The sequence below is a fragment of the Acanthaster planci genome, linkage group LG19, assembly GCF_054643075.1.
Source record: "Acanthaster planci isolate LZ-2023a linkage group LG19, COTS_SCS, whole genome shotgun sequence".
In the NCBI taxonomy this organism is placed as follows: domain Eukaryota; kingdom Metazoa; phylum Echinodermata; class Asteroidea; order Valvatida; family Acanthasteridae; genus Acanthaster; species Acanthaster planci.
In genome coordinates this window covers 6,951,910-6,969,414 of record NC_141795.1, presented here as the reverse complement: position 1 = coordinate 6,969,414, position 17,505 = coordinate 6,951,910, and the positions used below count along the sequence as shown (strand labels likewise).

The 17,505-nt window shown below is 41.4% G+C and overlaps 2 protein-coding genes across 2 annotated transcripts; both read right to left on the bottom strand.

Annotated features, from left to right (window-relative positions):
- Positions 1-1,407: 1,407 nt before the first annotated feature.
- On the bottom strand, positions 1,408-6,553 carry LOC110977588 (cytochrome P450 2U1-like). The gene is made up of 6 exons (XM_022231841.2): positions 6,063-6,553; positions 3,770-4,173; positions 3,251-3,481; positions 2,582-2,771; positions 2,259-2,396; positions 1,408-1,586 (listed from the first exon to the last, which is right to left on the bottom strand). The coding sequence occupies exons 1-6, from the start codon at positions 6,448-6,450 to the stop codon at positions 1,408-1,410; spliced, it is 1,530 nt and encodes a 509-aa protein (XP_022087533.2). The 5' UTR covers positions 6,451-6,553.
- A 2,826-nt stretch (positions 6,554-9,379) lies between these two features.
- Positions 9,380-13,737, bottom strand: LOC110977589 (cytochrome P450 2J4-like). The gene is made up of 6 exons (XM_022231842.2): positions 13,271-13,737; positions 12,410-12,813; positions 11,861-12,091; positions 11,199-11,388; positions 10,878-11,015; positions 9,380-10,450 (listed from the first exon to the last, which is right to left on the bottom strand). Exons 1-6 carry the CDS (start codon positions 13,653-13,655, stop codon positions 10,272-10,274), a joined length of 1,527 nt encoding a protein of 508 aa, XP_022087534.2. The 5' UTR covers positions 13,656-13,737; the 3' UTR covers positions 9,380-10,271.
- Positions 13,738-17,505: the final 3,768 nt, after the last annotated feature.

The window sequence follows — 17,505 nt, the reverse complement described above, 5'->3', positions numbered from 1 at the left end:
GCTTTCGGTCACCTGTGCATATCCATGGCTTAGTGTGCGCGGCTGTTCTTGACCATCAATGCTTGAGCCCCCCCCCCCTTAGGGTTGACCTCTGTTAGGGTTAATCTCTGTTAGGGTAAAAGCCAGTTGGAATCCGTCTTTACTAGGCTTCATTAGCTCAACCTTGTTGAAGAATTTCTTGAAATTTATCAACCACTCACACACAAACAATATATGACGAAGGTGCCTGTTCTACATACTTGACATAATTTTCATCGGATTACCCGGATATTAATTATGCCAATAATCGAATATTTCTGATTTCGCATAATCCATAAAAATTAATTTGAAAATATTGGTAACAATTAACCTGCTTTATTTCACTTGTCTCCAACATGGCGCAGCAGGTTATAATTTTTTTCCTGAGGGCGCTACTTATGCTACAATGGAAAAAACAAGTAAATGAAATAATTTGGCTATCTAATTAAATGAGCGACATAACACTAAAGGCAAATCAAGAAACGGAAGCGACGAATTTATTTATATACTTGATAGTTTATTAACATACTTGGCTAAAAAGGTGGACGAAAACGAGTCTTTTGGTAATCATGGATAAATAAATTTTAACAAAGCTTTACATGTAAGTCTTCAGTAACAGTGCCATGCAGTAAAAAAATTAAGGCTGAGTATTATATGACTGGACTTTTAGCTAAACAACGTGTTGTGTTTGTAGTGTTAAATTCAAGCGAAGAAATTTATACGCATATCACTCATCAGGAAACTCTTCTTGTATAGAGGGAAATTCTGAATACATCTCTGATTAGTACATTAAACGCACCGAAAACATTCACAGAAAAACGTTACTCTTAGAGTCATATGAGTAACCATCATTCGTCACCCTTAAGTATACAAATGAAAATAAGGAGTACACAATGCAGTAAAAAGGACTTGCATCTAATTTCAAGCATTTTTACAAGATCGTAGGATCTTCCGTGTAGAGTATTACTACATATGGCCACAGCGACATTTCCCCCCTGATGCAGCAATATTTGTCGAAATTCAATTTTAAATATCTCAAGTTGGCAACCACGCATTTTAAATCCCATTGGTACAAATGTGTTTTAGCACTTCTAGTTTCTGCATGTATGTAGTCACGTTTTTTGAACAGCCATTCAAGATTTTGCAATTGAAACTTTTCGGTTCTATATGTGGCAACATTTAAGAAAAGCATCCCGCAACATGGAAACACCCATACGATCCGTTGCAGGCTGCAAGAACAAGCCTTAATTGTGATTGGTCAAATTGCACCAGACTTGTGACGTAATAGGCCGTCCAAGTATGGTAATACCCCAGACTGATCTGACGGTCCACTTCTGTCATTTTAGAGAATTTCAACCTCTAAGGTCCTTTGAATGCCCTTTATCAGATCTAGCGTTTAACTGCACATACTCTAAACGGCTCCGGAATAAAGGTGAAACGACTGATCCCCTTCAATGGTGGTGTAGGCGCCCCTGGCGGTAGCTTAAATGTGAACAGCTGGAAGAGGTTAGTAGCGAAAAGGAACAGTTCCATCTTGGCCAGCCCTTCACCCAGACAACTCCGACGACCTGGTTAAAGAGAAGGGAGTAAATAAAAACCTGGAAAGAAAGATGTCTGGTCGACTAGAATCGTCTAATGCTACAGAGCGCTAGCAAGCGTTCACTTTTGACACATTGTCACATCTTGCGTAGAGTGTATGAACCAACGTAATACGGGCGATTCACAATAGTGCCCTCCAAGAGATTGCAACACGTTGACCAACCACAAGGCACGAAATCTGTCAACCCTTTCCACACGCGCATTGGGTCGACAGGTTGCGCGCATTGTGATTGGCCAACGCGTCGCAAACTCTTGGAGGCGCACTATTGTGCAATACCCATATTCGATATCCGTATTTTACGAAAAGATACCTGTTGGGGAAAATAAACACAGCTGCTCTGGAAAATAAAAATAACTGCTTTTGAAAATATAAATAGCGGTGGCACTAATGGACTTTCGTAGTTTTCCAATAACACAAAGAGACTTGCATTTTCAAGCTCCATGTTTAAGCTGAACGCGTTACCCTGATTAAGTCCAGTACGATACCCCACAAGACTCTTGCGCAATGCGACTTCTCCAAAGTGACCTCAGGGTGGTGCATTGTTATAATATGATATAAAGATTGATGCATGTTCCATATTTACAGCAGCGGACACTCAAAGAATTTGAAGCATAAGTTTCTTCTCCAAGAATAGGCCTACCTGTTGAGAATGGTATGAAGGTTTCGTGCTGGATCATTGTCTTGCCGTTTTTGCTCAGGAAACGTCCGGGGTTGAACTCGTCTGGTCGATCCCAAACCTTGGGATCGTTCATCATCGCCCACAGATTTATGATCACACCTGTTATAATTCAATCATAAAAATCGGTCATTGGTAACTGTTAATGGTATTATATCGATGTTGCCTCTGGATGGAATTTCGTAGCTTGGAGACCACTATACGTGTATCTGATTATAACTAAAAAAAACTTAGTCATAACCATTGCTGTTATACATGGAACGACGGGATCGAGGTAATAATCTTACCTATTCCCTTGGGAATAGTGTATCCGCTCAATTCAAACTCTTCTGTCGTCACATAAGGTAAAGTAAAGACCCCCGCGGGACGCATGCGTTGTACTTCATTGATGACCGCGTTGGTGTAGGGCATGCTGGGGCGGTCTTCGCAAGACGGCTGACGGTCACTTCCCACCACTTCATATATCTCTTGCTGGATCTGCATGCCACAGTTATTAATCAGACAACGAGGTAAGTATATGATTAGTTGATGCTGTTTGCCTGATAACATTGGCCTCTTATCTTTCCCACTTTATAACTTGTAACCCCAGTTCTAATCTCTCTGCGTGGATGTTGCGTGAAAATACATTGATGATGTGAAATTAAAACGGTACGGAATGAAGTCATTTCATTTTGATCTAAACTCATCACTGAAAACTTCAGAATTGATAATCCGTCGCAAAGTGATTCTAAAAAACCTTTGCCAATTTTGAGGATTAGATTAACGTTATTCTGTCAAAATGTTATTATGCAATGTTTAAAAATTATAAGTTTGGATTATTTGAGCGCCGCAGTTCAACATTATATGCCTATCACTACTGTATAAAAGCCACGATAAAAGATGATTTCACATAACGTGAGTATAAAACAATTTATCAAAAGTTGAATGCCTACTCCAACATTACATTTTTTTGCTACCTTTTCTTGCACTTCAGGGTACTTGAGCACGAAGGATATCAGCCAGAGCAAGGTACTTGAAGTCGTATCTGTGCCAGCGCCAAACAAGTCCAGGATACCAAGCCAGATCTCTTCGGTCAGGCCGGGCCCCGTGCCCAACCCAGATCCTTGCTGTTCCTTTTCTTTGATGTCGGCGATGCGCATGTCAATGATGTCCCGGAGGTCGTTCTCGTCATAGGAGCTTTGGTGATCCTGGATCAATTCAATAAGGTATTTTGTCGTAAATTTTGTATTTTACACTTCAGTTTCGAATTAGGTGTAAGGAGAATCTAAACATGCACCAGACGCAAGGAATCCAATGGCAGATTTAAGGGACTACAATTTAGATTCTCTTTCCCTCCAAAAGCAGTAAAAAGCTCTAAAATTTAGTCTTAACCAAGCACCATAAAAACTTAACAGGTTACGGGAAACTGTCATTGTTAAACCCCCCCCCCAAAAAAAAACTATCGTTGAGTTGTACATTCAGTAAAACATGCTTACCTGAACTATTTGGATAACTGTATCTCTGAGAAAGTTGACACATTCCCTCTTTTTCGCAAAAAAAGGAGTGTAGTATAGAAAGGGAAACTTATTTCCCAATACCTCAATTCCCATCTTGGAAAAAATATCCAGACTGTCCAGTAACTTCTTCAGTTTCTGGTCGTCGTAATCAAAGCGGAACCCAAAACTTATGGAGCAGATGATGTTGGACACGGCGTTGTGGATGGGGTGGCTTGGATCAAAGGGTCGATTCTTTTCAGCCTCGATACGTTCGACTAGGTATCGAGCCTCTTCGTTGATCCTGTGCTCCAGACTTTTCTTGCCGACTCCCATTTTTCGAAAGGCGGTGAGCCCAAAACGCCTGTGTTCCTTGGCAGACTCGCCTGCTCCAAAAAGAAAGCTCCCTGTTTTGAAACAAATATCAGATGCCTGTAATTGGTCAATTTCAAACCCTTGTAAATTAATCAGTGAATTGGGTCGTCGACTTGTGCTAACAGTTTACAAGTTTTTGCCTCATTGTTCAGTGACCTGCTGAGCACAGTTTCTTCTTCGATAGACCTCATTACAAATCGGTGTGTTGTTAACGAGCACTGCACCCGACAGGCGGAAACTGTGTCTGTTATTTGTTTTTTCATGATTTGTTGTTCATAATTTCAGGCAATACATTTTAGCCAGTTTGAAAGGGCATGAATTCAGGATTCAGAATCTGTAAAAAATATTGGAAATCGGCCTAGGGGTTCCGAAGATACATGAATTGTAAAGGTAGACAAAATGGCTTCATTTTCTGCACAGAGGTCAAAGGTTATCCTTTGATTTTGTTAATAATGACCACGGCACCAAGGAAAATAACACATCCGTCACAGTTTCTATAATATCTCCATGATGGTTTTTTTTTTTTTCATCCATATTTGGCAGACTTGCCAAGTAGGCTATGCATTCCTCCACTGGTAGGAAAAAAATCAGTAGTTTACTGTTAATTAAACTTCCAATTTGCATAATTAATTAACACGAAATGGTACAAAATCAGGCTATTGAAGGATTTACGAATCTTTTTTTGACTCATTCAGACTGACTGGCATCATAGTACTGAACCGTGATGTTGTGAACAATTTCTGATCAAAATTATTGCTGAATAAATTAATTATACGTGTACATGTACATATATATAGTTGCATTCTTTTTTACAACTTCTAAATAATATCAGGTTCCATTTTGGTGATGCATGTTTGAGATACTGTACATGTTATGATAACAGGCTTTACAATGCACATGTAGGCCTACTAATTTATGGTATTAGTATGTTACGTTTTTACAAATGAAATTAAATTCAGTGATTGATGAGATAATTATTAATGTGGCACTGCGATCCTTATTTGTATTATATTGGACAATGACCATGGTCAGACTGGTGATGCCTGCACCCAACAGTTGTGTATTTTACATTTTTTTATACAAAAGTAATTAGTTCTATTTGTAGTTCAACTAAAAATATGGAATAACAAAAACAGTGAATTCCTTTCACCCAAAGGTATTCCTTCAGGGCATCAAATGAGAGAGAAACTAACCGTGAAATACATGAACAGCCGGCTTTTCTATGAAAATATGCATACATGTACTGTACATACACTAATAACAATAAAAACATGTAGATGTGATAAACACCTTTTATGTACACAAACATCAATGTACACATATACGAATACAGCCATACATAGGCTAAATCTGCATTCCGATTGTTATCGAGCGAAGTGGACACAAAGCCGTCCACGGCCGACCAAGCACTTTCCGCCCAAGCACCGATGGGAAGCTGGAGAGATTGCTCGAAAGTTAAGGTCACAACTCAAAAACCAATCAACCGTTTTCATTTATTTGTTGCAGATAGTGACCTGGGATATCAGTCTTATCTGCCCTGAAATTTCATTTCAGTTGCTGATTTTGTTTCTGAGAAACGCTTTTGTGAATTTCCTCACTACATTTTTTCCCACGTACGTTGGGGGGGGGGGGCAATGTGCATGTGGGGGAAGTCAGGCAAGGATCATGACGTCATCGAAGTGGGCTGCTTCCCTATACGTACAGTAGTGAGTTCGATACCTTTGCACTCTTTCGTCCGTGTTTAAATTTCCAACAACTTTTTCCTTGGTTTTCTCATGAAATTTAGGCTCAGGAAAACAAACTTTTCCCTTTTCTCTTTTAACCCCCTTCGTGCCTCCCAGATTGAAATGGGGCCCAATAAACCTCACTACTGCCTGGAAACAAGACTAGGCCAAGCCTTGTCCTCCCATCCAGTCCCTACCTCGTATGTCTGTGACTTCTTTCATCAATGGAATCGCGGCCCTGTCAATGTGGCGCTCCCTTTGTTTCGACTGCAGCAACTCCTTGGCGATGCCAATGTCGCTCACAACGACGGATGGACCCCGTGCCGGGGTCAGGTGAACCGACATGACGCCGCCGTACCGCCGGGCCCACTCCGCCAGCACCTCGTGTTGAAGTTTCCCTGATCTAACCAATGCCAGGTAGTTTCCGAGGACAGGCCATTGCCTGGGCCCCGGGGGAAGGTTCCTCGGACGTCGGACTAGCTTCAAGACCACGACGAAGATCAACAGGAAGATGGCTGCAGATTGCAGATTTAGAGCAGTCTGGGCGAAGGAGAGGAAACTCGGGGCAGAATTTTGACCAGCCATGTTTGACTTCAGTAGTGCAAGTCTGTATTGTGATAGCGCACAACCACACCGCTTATTTATACCCTCCACACACGTCAGAAGACATTGAGCCTGAAGCTTCTCTTCACATCACAAAGTTCAACGACAACAGACCGTGTATATTTCACATTTCTTATGACATGAGTTCAATTCCGAATTAGGTGAAAGGTTTTGCGTGCAGAGTGGGTCTCTTGGGGGAAGCCTTTTCCTCACCTGTGTCTGTTATTGTACTAAAGCATGCGCAACGTCTTGGTCGTGCATTGCAAGTGCAATTTACCTATACTGAGAACTTAACGGTCAGAACTGTCCTTTGAATTCTACAAGTAACGAGGCCATATAGTGTCTGATTGTTGTCCGAGTCAAATACATTAAAGGAACATAAGAGAAATTATGTTCATGAAACTGGAAAATGTTACTTTCGTTTCTAGCCACAGCAAGGGCCCTCATTATAGTCTTTATAGCCCACTAGATGGCGCTATGACATTCTTTTATTGTTAAGTGTAGCTAGGTTAAAAGTCACCATTATCCACCGAGATCAGGGCACCCGCTCATCGGTTGAAAAGAGCAACATTGGTCGGGAGAGTTCATTTTGTTGGTAGCGATCTTAACGCGTGATCTTAACGCGTGCATTTTCTTCCGACCGAAGGAGCCCCCGTTACCAAGAAAATCTCGCCTTTTCAAGTCTTGGTTCGGGCTCGTAACATTCTTCGATCGCGCCCGGGTGTCTTCTGGAATTAATATGGGCAGACACTGATGTGTACTCGAAGTACATGTATGTGCACTAGACTTTCACGATTTTGATGGCCCCGGTTATTTCATCCGATTAGTGTATATGCTAGGCCTATGTGTCAAAATAATAACTTGCGTTTAACATAAAACTGCAGCCCACTAAACTGATGACTAGTTTCCATGGTGTTTGGTCCTGTTTTTCTGCACGTAACTTTTTTAGAATTCTGCCAAATTATGAACTAATTCCAGAATCGCTTAATTCAGGCTGAGTACAGTGAAAGTTGTAATAAGAAATTCCCATGACATGCTGAAAAATTCACATCCTTTTCCAGGATTGTCTTAAAATGTGCTCACTTCTGCTGTTGAACTCAATTAACAGCAAAACATCCCTCACATATAATGGAAGTTAAGCTGAAAGACATGCAGTAAACAAGCGGAAATGAACATGGTTTATCCATATCATGCATAAGAAATCTATTATTGTTGCAAGCTGACTCAAAAGTTCAAGTTCTGTTGGGAAAACACAAAAAGAAATATTTAATCAGTTGCCGAAATAGGTGAAAGGTTTCGCGTGCAGAGTGGGTCTTTTGGGTGAAGCCTTTTCCCCACCTGTGTTCGTTCTTGTAAGCACGTGCAACTTCGTCGTCGTGCATCCCTGCATTACGGTCTCGCCACAAAGAAACCACAGGAAAAGGTAGTAAGCTTAAACCCAGCTGCTGTTCTCTCTTTCCTCAACAAGCCACATGAAATAGCCGTAGACTTATAACCCACTCTGCGCCAAAGTATATCTAGAATTACCCAGGGCCAGGCACCGCGTGCCTTCTTTTATAAGCCGCAAAGCTTCTAAGATAAAGAGGCCCGACGGCCTTTACGGGGTCGTTTAGGGGTCACAAGCTGGGCCGGGCAAGCAAGACAGCGCTTGCGTAAACAATCCTTTATGACTACCATTTGGAATTCTACACATTGCAAAGTGACTTGGCCAGACCCCGGCTGGGGTATACTGGTACTCTGTTTACGGTGAACCAGGCTCTTCAGCGTGAACAGAGTTAGGATATGATGGGAGGTGATTACAGTTGGCTGTAAAAAAAAATATCAAGTAATTAGCAAAAATACTGCCTAAAAAAGACGTAAGGCATTCTTATGCAGAGAAACAGTACCTTTTAGTTCTACAAGTAACAGTGCCAACTAGTGACTGATTATTGCCAAATACATTAAAGGAACGAAAGAGGAGCGTGATAGGGGAGGAAAGAAGTTATGTTCATGAAATTGGAAAATGTTATATACTTTCGTTTCTTGCCACAGTGAGGGCCTTCGTTATAGTCTTTTTAGCCCACTAGATGGCGCTATGACATTCTTTAATTGTTTGTGTTTCAAGATTAAATGTCACCGCTATCTACCTAGAGCAGACGCACCCGCTCACCGGGGTGTAGTCCACTATTTAAAGCCCAAGCGAAAACATTGTAAAATCGGCATTGTTCAGGGGCCAATAACATGCATACTGACTTCACCGAGGTTTCTGAAACACGACTCAGTAAAACAATGAATTTCGGCCATGCTTTGAAAACTCACAGCTAGACGGAAAATACTCCAGTTGACATACAGGCTCGCCAGCAGCCCGAGTTGAAAACCTGAGCCCAAAATAGGCACTTCCAAAACATGAGTGGAACAAATCACCACGGACAGTGCTTCGAGAGCTTTCAGTCACCTGTGCATATCCATGGCTTAGTGTGCGCGGCTGTTCTTGACCATCAATGCTTGAACCCTACCCCGCCCTCCCCCCACCCCCGGTTAGGGTTGGCCTCTATTACGGTTAGTCTCCATTAGGGTTGACCTCCGTTAGGGTTGACCTCTGTTAGGGTTAGTCTCTGTTAGGGTTAATTAAAGCTGTATGTTCTACATACTTGACATAGTTCTCATGCGATTACCTGGATATTTATCATGCCAACAATGGAATATTTCTGATGTCTCAGGCTCATAATCCATATAAACAATTTGAAAATACTCGTAACGATTACCCTGCTGTATTTCACTTATATCCAACATGGCGCAGCGGGATACAATCTTTTTTCCTGAGGGCGCTATTTATGCTACAATGGAAACAATAAATAAATGAAATAATTTGACTATCCGATTAAATGAGCGATATAACACTAAAGGAAAATCAAGAAAATGGAGCGATGGATTGATTTATATACTTGATAGTTTATTAACAGACTTGGCTAAAGAGCTGGAAGAAAACGAGTCTTTTGGTAATCATGGATAAAGCAAAAGTCGCTTCATTTTATTTTTAATGTTAAGAAACCTTTACCTTTAAGTCTTCAGTAACAATGCCATACAGTAAATAAATTAAGGTTGCGCATTATATGACTGGACGTTTGGCTAAACGACGCCCTTAGTGTTAAATTCAAGCGAAGAAATTTATACGCATATCACTCATCAGGAAACTCTTCTTGTATAGAGGGAAATTCTGAATACATCTCTGATTAGTACATTTACACACCGAAAACATTCACAGAAAAACGTTACTCTTAGAGTCATATTGAGTAACCATCATTCGTCACCCTTAAGTATACAAATGAAAATAAGGAGTACACAATGCAGTAAAAAGGACTTGCATTTAATTTCAAGCATTTTTACAAGATCGTAGGATCTTCCGTGTAGAGTATTACTACATATGGCCACAGTGACATTTCCCCCCTGATGCAGCAATATTTGTCGAAATTCAATTTTAAATATCTCAAGTTGGCAACGACACGTTTTAAATCCCACCGGTACAAACGTGTTTTAGCACTTCATGTAGTCAGGTTTTTGAACAGCTAATCAAGATTTTCCAATTGAAATTTGTTTTTCCATATGTGGCAACGTTTTAAGAAAAGCATCCCGCAACATGGAAACACCCATACGATCCGTTGCACGCTGCTAGAACGACGTCCTTGTGATTGGTCAAATTGCACCAGAATTGTGACGTAATAGGCCGTCCAAGTATGGCAATATTCCAGACTGATCTTACGGTCCACTTCTGTCATTTTAGAGAATTTCAACCTCTAAGGTCCTTTTAATGCACTTTATCGGATCTAGCGTTTAACTGCACATACTCTAAACGGCTCCGGAATAAAGGTGAAACGACTGATCCCTTTCAATGGTGGTGTAGGCGCCCCTGGCGTTAGCTTAAATGTGAACCGCTGGAAGAGGTTAGTAGCGAAGAGGAACACTTCAGTCTTGGCCAGCCCTTCACCCAGACAACTCCGACGACCTGGTTAAAGCGAAAAGAGTAAAGGAAAATCAGGAGAAAGAAATCTGGTCGACGAGGAGCGACTAATTCTACAGAGCAAAACCAAACGTTCACCTGTGACATATACCTATTTTTTTTTAACTATATAAACAGCTGCTGTAGAAATTAAAAAGGTAGTGGCACTAACGGGCTTTCGTAGTTTTCCAATAACACAAAGAGACTTGCATTTTTAAGCTCCATGTTTAACCTGAACGCGTCCACTTGATTTAGTCCAGTAAAGTTACCCACAATGCTCTTGCGAAATTATACGTCTTGTCCAAAATGACCTCATGGTGGCGCATTGTATAATATGATATCAATGTTGATGCATATTCCGTATTTACAGCAGCGGAAAAACCTGAACTCAAAGAATTTGAAGAAGAACTTTCTTCTCCGAACATAGGCCTACCCGTTGAGAATGGTATGAAGGTTTCGTGCTGGATCATTGTCTTGCCGTCTTTGCTCAGGAAACGTCCAGGATTGAAGTCTTCTGGTCGATCCCAAACCTTGGGGTCGTTCATCATCGCCCACAGATTTATGATCACACCTGTTTATAATTCAATTATAAAAATCGGTCATTGGTAACTGTTAATGGTATTATATCAATGTTACCTGGGAATAGAATTTTGTAGCTTGGAGTCCACTATACGTATCTGATTATAACTCAAAAAACTTAGTCATAACCATTGCTGTTATACATGGAACGATGGGATCGAGGTAATAATCTCACCTATTCCCTTGGGAATAGTGTATCCACTCAATTCAAACTCTTCTGTCGTCACATAAGGTAAAGTAAAGACCCCTGGGGGACGCATGCGTAGTACTTCATTGATGACCGCGTTGGTGTAGGGCATGCTGGGACGGTCTTCGCAAGATGGCTGACGGTCACTTCCCACCACTTCATATATCTCTTGCTGGATCTGCATGCCACAGTTATTAATCAGACAACGAGGTAAGTATATGATTAGTTGATGCTGTTAGCCTGATAGCATTGGCCCCTTATCTTTCCCACATTATAACTTGTAACCCCAGTTCTAATCTCTCTGAGTGGATGTTCTTTGAAAATAAATTGAGGGTGTGAAATTAATACAGTATGGAATGAAGTCATTACATTTTGATTTAAACTCATCACTGAAAACTTCAGAATTGATTGCAAACTGATTCTTACAAACCTTTGCCAATTTGGACGTTTATATTTACGTTATTCTGTCAAAATGTTATGATGGAGTGTTTAAAACATTTTGAAGTTAGGATTGTTCGAACTCCACAATTCAATTGTAGTACTACTGTATAAAAGCCACGATAAACGATGATTTAACATAACGTAAGTATCAACACAATTTTATCAAAAGGTTGAATATGTTCTCTAACATTACTTGTACTTTTTGGTACCTTTTCTTGCACTTCAGGGTACTTGAGCACGAAGGATATCAGCCAGAGTACGGTACTTGCAGTCGTTTCTGTGCCAGCGCCAAACAAGTCCAGGATACCAAGCCAGATCTCTTCGGTCAGGGCGGGACCCGTGCCCACCCCAGATCCTTGCTGCTCTTTTTCTTTGATGTCGGCGATGCGCATGTCAATGATGTCCCGGAGGTCGTTCTCGTCAAAGGAGCTTTGGTGATCCTGGATCAATTTGATGAGATATTTTGTCATGAAATTTGTTTTTAAAATTCAGTTTCTAATTGGCTGTAAGGAAAATTTGACCATCCGACGCAAGGAAATCCAATGGCAGATTTAAGGGACTAATATTTAGATTCCCTTTCCCTCCAAAAGCAGTAAAAAGCTCTAACATGTAGTTTTACCTAGGCATCATAAAAGCTTAACAGGCTACGGGACACTGTCACTGTTGCCCCTCCCCCCCCAAAAAAAATAAATAAATAAATAAATATATAAAATAAAAAATACTGTCATAGAGTTTTACGTCGAATAAAACGTGCTTACCCGAACTATTTGGGTAATAGTATCTCTGAGAAAGTTGACCCATTCTCTCTTTTTTGCAAAAAAAGGAGTGTGGTAGAGAAAGGGAAAAGTGTTTCCCAATATCTCAATTCCCATCTTGGAAATAATCTCCAGACTTTCCAGTAACTTCTTCAGTTTCGGGTCGTCGTAGTCAAAGCGGAACCCAAAACTTATGGAGCAGACAGTGTTTGACACAGCGTTGTGGATGGGGAGGTTCAGATCAAAGGGTCGATTCTTTTCAGCCTCGATACGTTCGACTAGGTATCGAGCCTCTTCGTTGATTCTGTGCTCCAGATTTTTCTTGCCGACCCCCAACTTTCGAAGGGCGCTGAGGCCGAAGCGCCTGTGTTCTTTGGCAGGCTCGCCTGCTCCCCAAAGAAAGCTCCCTGTTTTGAAACAAATATCAGGTGCCTGTGATTCGTCAATTTCAAACACATCTAAATTAATCAGTGAATTGGGTCGTCGACTTGTGATAACAGTTTACAAGTTTTTGCCTCATTGTTCAGTGACCCAATACCTGCTGAGCACATTTTCTTCTTCGATAGACCTCATTCCGAGTCGGTGTGTTGTTAACGACCACTGCACTCGACAAGCAGGAACTTGTATCAGTGGGCTGCCTATATTATACGTGCAGTCTCACGTTCGATATTTGTGCGCTCTTTCGCACGTATTTAGAATTGCAACTACGTTTTCTTGGTCTTTTCATGAAATTGAGACTCAGCAAAACAAACTCTCCCCTTTTAACCCCCTCTATTCTTCCCAGATTGAAATGGGGCCCAATAAACCTCACTACTGCTTGGTGGCAAGACTAGGCCAAGCCTTGTCCTCCCATCCAGTCCCTACCTCGTATGTCTATGACTTCTTTCATCAGTGGAATCGCGGCCCTGTCAATGTGTTGCACCCTTTGTCTCGACAGCAACTCCTTGGCGATGCCAATGTCGCTGACAACGACGGATGAACCATGTGCTGGGTTCAGGTGAACCGACATGACACTGCCGTACCGCTTGGCCCACTCCGCCAGCACCTCGTGGAGATGTTTCCCTGACCTAACCACTGCCGGGAAGTTGCCGATGACAGGCCATTGCCGGGGTCCCGGGGGAAGGTTCTTCGGACGTCGGAATAGCTTCAAGACCACGAGGAAGATCAACAGGAAGATGGCTGCAGATTGGAGATTGAGTGCGTTCTGAGCGAAGGAGAGGAAACTCGGGGCAGAATTTTGACCAGCCATGTTTGACTTCAGCAGTGCAAGTCTGTATTATGATAGCGCACAACCACACCGCTTATTTATATCATCCACACACGTCAGATGATATTGAGCCTGAAGCTTCTCTTTACATCACAAAGTTCAACAAACAACAGACCGTGTACGCACATATTTGTTATGACATGAGTTCAATTCCGAATTAGGTGAAAGGTTTCGCGTGCAGAGTGGGTCTCTTGGGGGAAGCCTTTTCCTCACCTGTGTCTGTTATTGTAAGCATGTGCAACTTCGTCGTGTGTTCTCTCATGCAATTTATTTATACCTAGAACTCTGGGTCTCCTAGCCTTAGAACAAGGCGTCCGCGGCGAAATGGATAGTCTCTCAAAAGCGAGGAGCTAGCCGGAGGAGACTAGTTTAAGCACCAACCAACGCAGAAAGGACAAAGATACCTGTTTACATGCAAAATGTGGACATTCCTTTGTTCTCGTGTGGTTAAGTAACTTGAGGAACATCCCCTTTTTTCTCCAACTAGGATAACTCCTTCGAGCTGTATTTTGGATGACGACTTCCTGGACTGTTCCTCTTCAGTTTGCCACGAATAACCTTGACCCCAAAATGCATCTGAAACTGCTTTTCGCAGAGGGGAAAACATTGTGAGTCCACACAACGCCATTGCACCCTACATTATGTGGACTTCTTTTGTGCAGACGTCCACGCTATGTATGGTCCAGAGGTCCACGCCTGCGCAACACGACGAACTGCACGCACGCCCGAAATTAACCATGCATGCACAGGCATACATGTACAGTAGCCGAGCTGAGTGTGTCGCGTGGACTGTGCGTGCCGAGTGCGCACGCGGGTACGCACTCAAAGACAGACTACACGACGAACCGTACGTACGGTTCGTCGTGTAGTCTTTCTTCGTGCGTTGATTTGGTGCTTAAACTAGTCCCCTGCAGCTTGAGCGACTATCCATTTCACCGCGGGCGCCTTGATCAAAGGCTATGGGTCTCCTCGCCAAGAGGAATTTTGAGGTACATTTCCTTTTAACTCTACAAGTAACAGTGCCAACCAGTGTCTGATTATTGCCAAGTACATTAAAGGAACGAAAGAGGAGCGTGAAAGGGGAGGAAAGAAGTTATGTTCATGAAATTGGAAAATGATACTTTCGTTTCTTGCCACGGTGAGGGCTCTCATTGTAGTCTTTTTAGTCCACTAGATGGCGCTATGACATTCTTTTATTGTTTGTGTTGTAAGATTAAATGTCACCGTTATCCACCAAGAGCAGAAGCACCTGCTCATCCGGGTGCAGTCCTTTATTTCAAGCCCAAGGGAACACATTGTAAAATCGGCATTGTTCAGGGGCCAATAACATGCATACTAACATCCCTGAGGTTTCTGAAACACAAATTAAATCATTCTATGGTCCTTAATCTTTCAATTTCTTTTCAATTTTTTTTGGGTTAACCAATTATTATTTTTAATCATTTCCACAAAACAAAATCAACTCACAAAAAGTGATTTTTCCAAAGTCTGCTAGCAGCCTCATTTCAAGTGGCAACCTTCAAACTTTCACGGGCACATAGGAACATTTTTCAACTGTATCTCCTAAAATGAAAACTTCCAAAATTCGTTCAATGGCTGTTCATGGGGAGACAATTCTCAAGGTCAGCCAATAGCAGATGTGTACCTCCATGCACAGACTGCCTATATGCACTTACTGCTAGTGCAAACAGAGTGTGCAATCAGCATATGAAAATTACACTTTTCCACATGAGCAACTTCAACTACCTGATCCTACTGATATGGGAGGGTTACCCCTTTGGCCAGGCACTGCCAACGAAAGAGGTTAAGTGCACGAAAGACATAGAATTTCGGCCATGCTTTGACGTGAAATCTCACCGTAGACGAAAAATGCTCCATTTGACAGACAGGCTCGCCAGCAGCCCGAGTTGAAAACCTGAGCCCAAAATAGGCACTTCCAAAACATGAGTGGAACAAATCACCACGGACAGTGCTTCGAGAGCTTTCAGTCACCTGTGCATATCCATGGCTTAGTGTGCGCGGCTGTTCTTGACCATCAATGCTTGAACCCTCCCCCGCCCTCCCCCCACCCCCGGTTAGGGTTGGCCTCTATTGCGGTTAGTCTCCATTAGGGCTGCCCTCCGTTAGGGTTGACCTCCGTTAGGGTTGACCTCTGTTAGGGTTGGCCTCTATTACGGTTAGTCTCCATTAGGGCTGCCCTCTGTTAGGGTCGACCTCTGTTAGGGTTGACCTCCGTTAGGGTTGACCTCTGTTAGGGTTGACCTCCGTTAGGGTTAATCTCTGTTAGTGTTGATGCCAGTTGGAATCCGTCCTTCCTAGGTTTCATTAGCTCAACCCTGTTGAAGAATTTCTTGAAACTAATCAACCAGCAGCACACTAACAATATGATAAAGCTGCATATTCTACATTCTTGACATAATTTTTATGCGATTACCTGGATATTTATTATGCCAACAATGGAATATTTCTGATGTCTCAGGCTCATAATCCATAAAAACAATTTAAAAATACTCGTTACTATTACCCTGCTGTATTTCACCATGGATCCATGATTTCACTTATCTTCAACATGGCGCAGCAGGTTTCAATTGTTTTTTCTGAGGGCGCTATTTATGCTACCATGGAAACAACAATAAGTAAATGAAATAATTTGACTATCTGATTAAATGAGCGATATAACATTATAGGCAAATCAAGTAACTGAAGCGACGGATTGGTTTATGTACTTGATAGTTTATTATCAGACTTGGCTAAAGAGCTGGAAGAAAACGAGTCTTTTGGGTAACGTAATCATGGATAAAATAATAGTCACTTCATTTCATATTTAATTTTTAGAAACTTTTACTTTTAAGTCTTCAGTAACAATGCCATACAGTAAAAAATTAAGGCTGAATATTACATGACTGGTCTTTTAGCTAAACGATGTCCATTAGTGTTAAATTCAAGCGAAGAAGTTTACACGCATATCACTCATCAGGAAACTCTTCTTGCATCGAGGGAAATTCTGAATACATCTCTGACGAGTACATTTACACACCTAAAACATTAACAGAAAAACGTTACTGTCAGAGTCATTTAGGATCCAGGAAAAGAGTTTTTCTTAGAATCACTTTTTGTGTATCTCTCTACTCTTCTTCCATGTATGAAGACTGATATCTTTTTTGAGTTACGAGAACTGAACGGTGTACTTTTTCAAACATTAAAAATTGACATTTCTGTGAAAAGGATTTTTGCTGGATTGTTGCCATATACTCACACAGCAATAAATTGCAAAAGAAAATGAACTCTTGCATGGCGGTGGTTAAAAAATCTAGATATTTTCTGTGCACAAATCGGTGCAACACTAAGCTTCAGTGCCTTGGATGGCATCATAGTTCTGCTAAAGAATATGCAAATACGTATTAGCATAAAAACCAGTAAAGCATGAAAATACAGGTTAAAATTGAAATAAAAAGGTTAATTGAAACCCAAAGATTTCAAGGGTTTTAGTAAAATTTATAAAACTATTTCAATTTCCTTGTTCCTTTAAAGTAACCATCATTCGTCACCGTTATGTACACAAATGAAAATGAGGATCACACAATGCAATCAAGAAGACTTGCATCTAATTTCAAGCACTTTTACAAGATCGTAGGGTCTTCAGTGTAGAGTATTACTACATATGGCCACAGTGACATTTCCCCCCTGATGCAGCAATATTTGTCGAAATTCAATTTAACTATCTCAAGTTGGTAAAAACACATTTTAAATCCCACCCGTACAAATATGTTGAGAACTTCTAGTTTATGCATGTAAGTCAGGTTTTTGAACAGCCAATCAACTTGATTTTGTA